The 10,721-nt window shown below is 40.1% G+C and overlaps 1 protein-coding gene across 2 annotated transcripts; it reads left to right on the plus strand.

Moving 5' to 3' along the window:
• The first annotated feature begins 51 nt into the window (after positions 1–51).
• CHCHD4 (coiled-coil-helix-coiled-coil-helix domain containing 4) lies at positions 52–9,822 on the plus strand. 2 transcript variants are annotated; one of them, XM_075513639.1, is made up of 3 exons: positions 52–187; positions 2,502–2,600; positions 8,664–9,822. In XM_075513639.1, the coding sequence occupies exons 1-3, from the start codon at positions 67–69 to the stop codon at positions 8,957–8,959; spliced, it is 516 nt and encodes a 171-aa protein (XP_075369754.1). In that variant the 5' UTR covers positions 52–66; the 3' UTR covers positions 8,960–9,822. The 2 variants fall into 2 exon arrangements, with proteins under 2 accessions (XP_075369754.1, XP_075369755.1); XM_075513640.1 differs by lacking the exon at positions 52–187 and adding an exon at positions 260–381.
• The last annotated feature ends 899 nt before the right edge of the window (positions 9,823–10,721 follow it).

Below are 10,721 nucleotides of genomic sequence, written 5' to 3' on the forward strand. Positions count from 1 at the left end.
CCGAGCCGCCCCCCGCCCGGGGCGCCGCCGCAATGCATGCCGGGACGCGTAGTTCCCGCCTGAGGAATGACGGCCTCGCCGCCGGGCGCGGGGCAGGCTGGGAGATGTAGTCCAGCGCCGAGGCCGAGCCTGACAGAGCCGGCTGCTCCCTCCCCCGCGCCGGCTCTCGGGCCGCGGCCGGCAGGAGGTGCGTCAGCGGCCGCCGGCGGGCAGGGAAGGCGCTTCCGGAGGCGGGAGGTCATAGCGTGGAGCAGCGCGCCGCTGCCCGGTGCTGTGGTGGTGGTAGAGGAGGAGCGGCGGGGCGCCGGTGGGGTCGGTCTGCGCGCGCGCTGCGGGGGAAGGCACCGGACGGCTCCGCCATGTCCTACTGCAGGCAAGAAGGTGCGCCCAGGTGTCCTTCCAATGTCACGCCGCCGGGACAGGCCGGGCGGGCTCGCCCTGAGGCGGCCGGGGGGTGGGGGCGACGGGGGCGGCTGCCCGCTCACCTCGGCCCGTGAAGGGAAGGCGCAGCCTGAGGGGAGAAGAGGCGCGAAAGCCGCCCGCGGGCCGTGTGTGGCGGCGGGAGGAGGGCTGCCTCGCCTCCCTCGCCTCCCTCCTCCGACCTTTCTCCTCACGCTAGGCGGGAAGCCGCGGCGGGGTGGTTGGCCGTGAGGCGGGAGAGGGCGCGGAGCGCCTCCGCCGGCCTGCGCTGTGGGGGCCGCGCATGGCAGCGGGCTGGCGGCTGCCTACACCCGCCTGGCTGCGGCGGTGCCGCGGGGCGAGGTGGGGCGCGGGGCGCGCGTCCCGGCAGCAGGTAGCTGCGGGCGTGGTGAGAAAGTGCCGCCCTGCAGCTGGTTGTTGAAACAGCCCCGCGAAAAATGGCCGGAGCTGAGCGTGTGTGTACCTCGGGGCTCTTGCTTCAGCTCGCCAGGCTTTGCTGTGGAGTGGCTGAGGCATGCGGCCATGCTCCCTGTCGCGGCGCGGAATGGTATCCACTCGTAGGGGTTAAATTTCTACCAGCTTAGCTTAAATGGCCAGAGGTGGGGGTTTTTGTACTGTTTTAAGGAAAACACAGTTGATGGACAGGGTGGGTAGAGTGCGAGCTTTATGTTTCTGTATCTGCACAAGGTGTTATGTTGTACGGGTTGCGGTATTCATGAGGCTTGGCCACTTCATATCCTGGGGGATATATATTCCCCTCCCCCCCCCTTTAAGTAATGTACAGTGACTAAATATAAAGTTTCAAACTGGAAAAAAAAGCCATTCTGTAGTTCGAAATGCCATTTTGAAATTACAGACTTTGGCACACTGAATGCCAATTATAAACTGTGGTGAGGTAGTCATAACCTATTTGCTTTACGTTTTTAATTTATTTATTTTAACAATTTCTTGGATTTTTGCAAGATCTGTAAGCTGTTTTATGGCATCTCACAAAATTACAGTGGCAGGGGTCAGAGTTCATACGTTTCTAGTTCCTTTTATGTAAGTAACTACCGGGCATTCTCCATTGTAAAGTTTGCTGGAGTACAATGCAGAGTTGACAGAAAACTGTTTCCCTTTTAAAAAGGGTTTAGTTTCATCTGTTTCTCGGACGTGTTTAAATGCATATTGGTTACTGAGCAAAGGAGAGGGAGTTGCTGAACATCTGCTAGTTGAGGTCACGTTGAGGGACAGGAAGATACTAATTTCTAATATGTCAAGTCACTGTAGGGGCCTTTATGAATTTGGAGAATGAAAGGAAGTTCTTGGGGAACTTACCATTTTTTTTTCTACTCAATGGATACTCAGTTGTACATTCAGAAGAGTTTCAGCTAGCTGTTCTTTTCTGTTTGTGTCTGCCTTAGTGTTTTTTATAGTTTTACAGAGTTGTCAGAAAACTCTGCTCAGGTTTCTAGCCAAGCCTCCCCCACCCCACTACAGAACTTCTTTGTTAAATCAAGAGTGTCGGAAGAGCGGGAAGTATGCTGTGTTGTTCTTCTGTCCTTGGTAATGTTCACAGCACCTTTCAGTATAGCTGGTTCTACGCTGTTAAGGTGCTCTTCAGTATTTCATTCAGATAATTACTGTAAAATATTACACCAGTCTTTAATGGAGAGTACTGTTATTAATAAGTACCATATTGAACACTTTCCTGTAATTTAGTGTAGTTTTTCTTTCACTCTTCCTTTTTTTGTCTAACCCCTTCATCTGGGCTGGTCCTGGTAACAAAGTAGTTTGAGCTTGTTTTGAAACAGCTTTTTAACTTCACAGTTTGATGAACTGTACTGTGATCTGCAGCCATTACTGTATGTTGCTATGAAAATTGGAACTTTAGAAGACTAGAATTTGTTGTGTATGTGTTCCTCTGAACCAATGACTGTTCTAACTGAACGTGATTGATAAGTACAATAGAATTCATTCACTATTAACGTTAATGCATCACGTTGAATATCTCATGCCCTTGTGGTGTTCAGCAGCTTTGTAAATGACTCCTTCTGTCTCAGCTTTCTCTGAATTTTTGCTTGTTGTCTCCTATATGGTAGGAAAAGACAGAATTATATTTGCAACCAAGGAGGACCATGAGACACCAAGCAGTGCTGAGCTGGTTGCAGATGACCCAGATGACCCTTATGAAGAACAAGGTCAGTAGTAAGTAGAAGAACGGAATAAGAAGTGATACATCACATACATCATATTCTAACAATCTTAAAAAAACAAGAACAACAAAAAACAAACCTTGTATGAAGTAGGAACAAATTATTCATTCATTTTTAAAGACTGAGGGCAGCTGGTTATTCAGTAGATAAACACGCAAACTCTTGGCAGTTTTAACTTCCAAATTAGGACATCACAAATTACATGCTTTCCTTACAGTGGGTTTTTTTCTGCACTTTTAGTGATCTTTCAATGTGGCCTATTCAAATACATCAGTTGATGGCTTATAGTTTTGGTTAGTAGCCAGAGATATCCAGAAAAAACTCTTCCTTCCTTTCTTTTATTAACAAAGTTAGAGCTCAACCAGTGAAAATTATGGTTGTTTTTTCACTTTTTTTAAATGACAAAGTGCAATTTTCAGAGAAGCTGAAATGAGTTACGTACCACTGTCATTGATGTGAGTTGCTCCCCTGCCTGTGTGCAGCTGAAATTGCCTAATTTGGTGATCTCTGAATATCTGATTTAATATAAATTATATCCGACTAATCCTGTACTATACTAGTAGCAACATAATCAATAACTAGTAGTAATATTTTTCAATGGCACATGACAGGTAAGTTCAAATTACTCAGTTTTCAACTGTAACCATCTTGCCTTGAAAAGATGCAAGTTAAAGGTTTCAGTGAAGATTACAGTTCTTATATGAAGTAGATCTAACCTGCAAATGGAGATTTAGGAGAGCAGAATATTTCTGAGATCAAGGCTTGTAATATTCTGGTTGCACAGAGCATATTTTAGGTTGTTTCTAATGGGTAAATGAAATAATCTTCCTATCATGATGATTAAATAAATTTTGCCCTAGGTGAATAAATTTTCATGAACATCTGTCAATTTGGGTTAAATTTTCTTCTAATTGCCTGTATACTTGCAGGTCTTTTAGCTTCTTCACTTTGTGTGAAGTGATCTCATTGCTTTCAGCTCAGCTGAGATTGAAGTAAATGCTTCACCCTTTTTGAAATTTTGTTAGAAAGTGAAAGTTAAGGAGGTGGCTCTGACCTGTAGAGGGCAGCATTTAAGCACAGTTTAGCAGCTGGAGCGCACAGGGTCTCTTTGTTAGCTGATATGGTATGTAGTTTAATTTGAACTGTATCTTCCTATGTCATTAAAATAACTTTTTTCATACATAGATTTGTGCTGAAATGATTTTGCATTTAGCTGCCTATCTTGGCTTCATTACAACTGTAGGTAGTCAGTAGATATATGTAAAAGTTCCGCTTGTCAGCGGTGATGAGTCCGTTCAGTTTTATAATGACCCAAATGAGAACAATGAGAGTTTCAGTTTCAGAAAGGTGTTTAAAAACTGCAGTTTAGTATCTGTCAGGAATTCTTCTGCCTTGTATTTTCAGGTAGGTTGTTTTGCAGGCTAAGACCCAATACCCAAACTGCCTATTTGGTGGAAACAATCTATGCTTTGGGATTTGTCATCATCTTCACCATGGGAATGGTGCTTCAGCCCCTAAAGATTTCAAACGGAGACGCCTACAGGCAATAAAACCTTTGTGGCTCTTAGATCTGTTACTGCCTTGACCAGGATGGAAGATGGAACCTACAAATGATTCATGTGAAGTAGTTCATCCCTAGGTGGAAAACAGCATCTGAGGAGAGCTCATTTTTAAGAGTATTTGCTCCTGTCGGTATGCTATGTGAAAGTGAAATAAAATGGGAGTTTTTAAGTCCTGTCTCAGGCAAGTTTAAAATCCATTATTGGTCTGTTAAGTGAAGAGTTAACAGCCTCTAATGATCAGATGGTGGAATTAAGTTCCCCATTCCTTTTCTGTGGCCTGTGGCTTTCTATTTCCTCTGAAAACTGGAGACTGCTGGCGAAATAAAGCAAAGAAAGATACTTTTTCTAGATATCACATCTGGAGAACATACAAACCCTTGGAGATTTTATCATTCACTGAACTGTTACGTCACCTTGTGTGGTGTACAGCTAAACAAAGTGGCTTGCTGTTTAGCTAAGTAAATTCATGTATGCAGTCTGTATTGATGTTAACATGTGGTGGTTTAAAGTTCACCTATCTTCCCCCTTATAATAATTTATGGTCTTTGGTGATAATTCAATATTCTGTTAGTAAAAGGTGTCTATCTAGCAACAGTATGTGGATGCATATTAGTCCTATAACTAAGCATCTGTTTTTGACACCAGCTTTTGAGAGGAAAGGGAAGGGTGCCCATCTCGGATCTAGCATAATAGACAGACATACTACAAAGGCTTGGAATGTGAACATAGAGAACAATTCTCTTGGTACCTCTAAAGAGGGGATTCTCTTCCTTCTGTCTCATGCCCCACCCCCCTGCTGCAAATTATTCCTTTTCTGGTTGTACATATACCACAAGTATATAGTCTTGTGCCATATATTTGGGTAATAAACTAGCCAAAATTAAAAGAGCCACTTCTTCCTTGTTTAAATGCCATATTCATTGATTCCTCTTATGTGTATTTTGCTGGATATGGAAAGGCCATGGTGAGGAGGAGAGGTGGTGGTTTGTTTTTTTTCCTAGCAATCCTATATTTACAGCATGTTAGATCACTTGCTTCCTAAACTATAGAGCAGGGAAGAAAACAGAGAAAGCCAGAAGCTAGTTATGTCAGGGACACCTTACAGTGAAAATGTGTGTCTGTGTGATTCAAAATGAGAAACTCTGTAAACTCTGTTTAAATACTGTTAATAAGTTTGGGTCAGGGTTTTTTTGTGTGTTGGTTGGTTGATTTTTTTGTTTGTGGTTTTTTTTCCTTAGCATGCAGTAAGTTACTGCCATGTTTTAAGGGTTCTCTGAAAACTTCTCACTTGAATGATCTCAGGCTACAATGCTTCAGATCAAAACAGAGAAAAAATTGACATATCACAGAATGTAGCTGCATCTAATGGGAGTGAAGTCTGTGGGCAGGAAAGACATATGGGCAAAATGTTTTGGAATATGTGGAAGTGCAGAAGCTCTGGCTTGTGTGGTTTTTATTTAAAAGAAAATTGGAAAGGGATTTGCTGTACATAAAGTAACATGCAGGCTTTTCTAATTTAGCTTCTACTTTGAATAGAAGACTTGGTTTCCAGTGCTCAACTTCTGTGGCATATTTAACTATAATGACTCTTTTCATTGTTTCTGCTGTGCTATACACAGAACAGTCATATCTGGGAAAGAATAGATTTATTATATAGATATACCATAATCTGTATTGTTTTCTAATACAGCTGAAACTTTTATTTGAGGTTTTTTTTTTTGTAGGGGCCTTTTTCATACTTAAGATAAACATGTAGTTCGGTATTTTTGGATAGCTCTTATTTTGCTTCAGGCATTAACAGACATTAGTCTTCAAGCAGTCTACTTTAGTCAGTAGATCACTCAGGAAAACTTGTGCTCTGTTTCCCTTAGGAGAAAATAAAGTTGTATAGTATTCTTTTTTGTTTCTATCAGTAATGAGATTTATTTATTTATTTTGTTCTTTCAGTTATGAGATTTTGGTAGGCAAAATGTTAATGGCTCGCTTTAAGCCAAAAACATTGAAAGAAATGAAGCCATGTGAAATGGGAAGGCAGACAAACCAGGGTAGGTTCGAGTTAGCATTTCATATTGCAGCGTATCTCCAAGTTCACTGTATATGCCTTTTAACAGGTGTGGCTGATGGAAGCAAATTAAGAATTCATTTGCAGCAGTTTTGAAATAGTATTCTCACTGTAAAGCTTGTTTCTGGTCTTATGTGTTGCAGATGGAAGAATTTAAATGTAAAGGATCTCTAGTTTTCATTGAGATCTTTTCTTCCATCAGTTAGAGTGATTTCTTATTTTATTAGGCTTATTATTAAAGCATGGTTTCTGTGCATATAACATCCAACACTGATGCTATTTCAGTGATCAAATAGGTGCAAATCAATGCTCATGTGATATACAAGAATGTATTGTTTATGGGATAACTGTTACCTTGTTGTTAAAATTTGCATGCTTACAAGGCAGTTCTGGTTCTAAAAGGAACGATTTATTTTAAGATAACTATTTTACAAGCAATTTTGTTGCTGTGGTGTCTTCAGGAACATTTCAAAACTCTTCATGTATTTTTTCTTTTTGAAGTATTAGCAAAATGAGTATTTAAAATGACTGGTTGATATTGGTGAGGAGCAATATAGGACTTCAAAATCTAGTTTCAAAGCAAGCTGTATTTCTTCTACTCTGTATGATAACATCTTTCTGCTTTATGTCATCCTTGGCAATAAGGAATCTGGCACCAGCCATCCTTTTCCTTGTCTCAGAAGTTCTGCTTTTCTTGCAGGCAGCTAGAGATGCCATGGTGCACTGTGCTAGGTATATCTTATCAGTACAGTGATTATCACAGATATTTTTTACAAAACTATCTTGCCAAATAAAGCGTGATTTATGAAAAATGACAGTATTACTGTAGCTGACTAAATAATGCTAAGGAGACTGTTACTTTCTTTAATGAAAAGGAGACTGATCAACACTGAGATTTGACTGACTCAGTGTAATTTTCTGCTGAACTGCCTTGACTGAGTTAGAGCACATCGTTGATTAATTGCAAATAAGAGTAAAATTTTCCTTTCATTCCTTTTAATATAGCAATAAACATGATTGAGCTGCTTTTGCTGTACCAGTACATAAGAATCATGATACTGTGGCCTAGTGTCCAAGGAGTTGCTAGTGGGAGTGAAATGTACGTCTGGAACTTCATGATCCCACAGGACAAAGACAATAAGTAGGCTTACTGAGTTCTGTGGAAGTATTTTAGGTAATGTCAAGTTACATCAGGCCCTAAATACCATTTCATCTCTGGATCAGAATTAATGCAACTTTATTTTCTGACAATAGTATTTTCATACCCGTTTCTAAAGGGAAAGTACTGAAACTTCAGGTTTATGCACATGCTGTTAGCTTCTGCAGAAACTCAACCTGGAGATGAAGTTAGGGAAGTCTACTAGAGAGGAGGAGAGCAAACTGTTAAAGTGGAGAAGAAACCAGCTTGGATCACAGCACAGTATTTCTGTTGTTCTTTGTAGATGAACATAAGTACATGTATGTTCATGCAAAGTAGAGAAAGGGAATGGAGATATATTGCTTTAGAGCAATACATTAGAGACTCTAGAAGCCCACACGACGAAGTCCATTATATTACGTTTCTATACCTGACTGTTTAAAAGGTTTTCTAAAACTTACAAAGGAAATGAGTTCTCTGGCTTGCTGCTTGAACTTCATTGTGCAAATCAGTTGATGTCTCAAAGAACATATGCCCATTTAAATCTTCACCTTTAAATCTATCACTGAAGTATTTCTGTGATGACTTTAACTGTTCCAGAGCAGAAATTTACAGCTCTTCCAGTTTAGAGTCTAAAATGAGACCTAACTCACTTTCACTTGTGATCTAAAGCACAGTTTGGTTTCTGGGAACCAGACAGGCTGGCATGCTCTCACTATTCTTGTGTTCTGTGGCATGTGACTTAATCTGTGTCTTACAAATAAACTGATTTTTGTTTTTGTAATTCTGGTTTTCCAGTTCAGATTTTAAGGGGGAAAGTTGTGGGTTAGTATTCAAGTGGTCATTTAAAACAAGAAGAAAAATGCATCCATCCAACTTGATTTAAAAGAATTCTAGTCTTAATACTGGAATTAAAGTCTTATGACTTGTATGACACTTTTTTAAGGCTTGGATGTTCCCCTGACATAGTCTGGCAAGTGGATTGACTTGACTTCGATCTGTTTTGCAGTTCCTTAGAATATTCTCAGTGGTCTGTAGTCCAGGGAGAAAGGCTTAATTCAGGTATGGATGTAGAACTGATCTCGCTTGTGCCCAGTAAAGGATCATACAGATTAGGGATAGAAACAGACTGGCCAGGAAGTGAAAGGTGTTTAGCACCCTTGAAGCTACAGAACTAACATGGCATTGTTAGTACTTCAACTTACACCTGCAACCTAGCAGCTTTCACTGAATGAAATCAATTTGTGGAAGGAGCACTTAACTTTTCTTCTCTCTTGTTTGTTCAGGATTGATATTGCCCAATGGAGATATCAATTGGAATTGCCCATGTCTGGGTGGAATGGCTAGTGGTCCCTGTGGGGAACAGTTCAAGTCAGCCTTTTCTTGTTTCCACTATAGCACAGAAGAAATAAAGGGATCAGACTGTGTGGACCAATTCCGTGCCATGCAGGAATGCATGCAAAAATACCCGGATCTTTACCCTCAAGAGGATGAAAATGAAGAAAAAGAGAAGTCAAGCAAAGATTTGGAAGCTACTCCTATGGAGGCTTCTGCTGCCAAAGAGGAGAAGGGATCTAGCTAATGAAGATGCAAGGAGGCTGTTGTCTCCATTTCTCATTTTCAGACACATGGACTTTTGCAGTATAGTTTGTCTTTTTGAGTCGTCAAGAAATGTTTCGCCATTGTTCTATACACTGTATCATAGAAAATAATTTATTGCCGAAGGAGAAATCTCAGTGCTACAGCCTTGCAAATAAATACTGCAAAAAGAACGAGTCTGTGTATGTATTGTGTAACCTGCTATCAAACACTGTTAATACTTCAACAGCTGTTTTTTACCCTCAAGTTCTCCTTGAGTTTTGACTTGAATAATGTCTTTAAATATATATAGCTTTCAACTAAAATTCCACTAGCACACCAGGTCTGTCTTCATTTCAGTATGTTCTGATCAATAGCTGCTCTGTTTTTCATGTATTCTGTTCTATTAATAGAAATTGCATTAAATGATTGTTTTTCCTTAAAGATTTTTTTTTGCCAGAGTGATACCAGACATTGAAAATGGCCTAAATCTAGTATTGGTAAAACAATTTCAAATACTAGATTATGGTTGCATTTTGCTACCAGCATCAGGTAAGGACTGCCAGAAAAACGTTGAAATGTGCATCTCCTTTGATTTCATTTACTTACTGTGATGGCTTTTGCATTTTTAAAAACAGTGTGTTGTACAACCATTGATAAAGACTAATGGAAAGAATGTTGGTCACTGGCTTTATTTTTGCTCTGAAACCCTGGGTTTTGGGTTCCTTTAGTACCTGTTCCTTCAGCATATAGATAAGTCTTGTAAAATATTTTGAGAATACAATAAAAATGTTACCTGGTGTAATGATCTCAAAACAGATACTGTGACTTAAGTGCATATTAAAAAGCAAATACTTTTTACCTTCATTGAAAGCTCCTGTTTCTGTGTGGTGTGGGTTTTGTTAACACTGCGTGTCTTTGAGATACTCTTCTGTGTTGTAAGCAGGCTTTGAATCAGTTTGTGGGTTGTGAAGATCAGTTGCTCCAGCTTGTCAGATTTTTATTCTTGTCTCATTCTTTTCTCCCCAGGCAGGAAGGCATAAAAAATGTAAAGTAGCTATAGTAGCTACTTTATTTTTATTTTTACTTTATTTTTACTTTTTTATTTTTACTTTATTTTTACTTTTTTATTTTTACTTTATTTTTACTTTTTTATTTTTACTTTATTTTTACAGTAGCTATAGTAGACTGTGGATCATGAACCAGCACTCCAGAGGACCTGAACAGCTATTAAAATATTTGAAAATTACTTTAGAGGTGCAAATAATTTATGGTAATTTAATACCTGTGGTTAAGGGAATGCTACGTTGTTTTTCTTTCCTAACACAATGTAGGGTGTGATGAGAATTGTATTACAAAATTTGTACCTGTAGCTTCAGTAGCTGTTCATTGCAGGGTGGTTTGGTGTTTGGTTTTTTTTTGTGTCTCTCTCTCCTTATGTGTTAGTTAACTTAACCAAAGCATAAAAAGCGGTAGTGGCAATAATGCAGCCCAGTAAGTCTAGTAACGTTTAAACACTTGTCTGTGTGGGCAGTAGTCTTGAGTGCTCAGCAACATTGCTTCTATATATAGTTTTGGTATCTTGTTGTTTGCATAAGTTATTTCAGTGTTAGTGAGGATGCTTCTGAATGTTTGAGGGGAATTTCTGTTAAATTTTACAGTGTGTTTGAGCTGTTTATATTTCAGTACAGCTGTTGGATCCTCAAAAAAAATTGTAGGCAATTAAGTGGCTGACAACTACTCAGTTCTGAGGGCATGGGTAGCAG

The sequence above is a fragment of the Mycteria americana genome, chromosome 11 (genome assembly GCF_035582795.1).
Source record: "Mycteria americana isolate JAX WOST 10 ecotype Jacksonville Zoo and Gardens chromosome 11, USCA_MyAme_1.0, whole genome shotgun sequence".
NCBI lineage: Eukaryota > Metazoa > Chordata > Aves > Ciconiiformes > Ciconiidae > Mycteria > Mycteria americana.

Excerpts from the sequence above, each read along its gene's own strand:
- CHCHD4 (XM_075513639.1), top strand. The coding sequence starts at position 67 with ATGACGGCCTCGCCGCCGGGCGCGGGGCAGGCTGGGAGATGTAGTCCA. Across the intron at positions 188-2,501 it reads CGGGCCGCGGCCGGCAGGAG|GAAAAGACAGAATTATATTT; the intron begins GTGCGTCAGCGG and ends CCTATATGGTAG. Across the intron at positions 2,601-8,663 it reads TGACCCTTATGAAGAACAAG|GATTGATATTGCCCAATGGA; the intron begins GTCAGTAGTAAG and ends TTGTTTGTTCAG.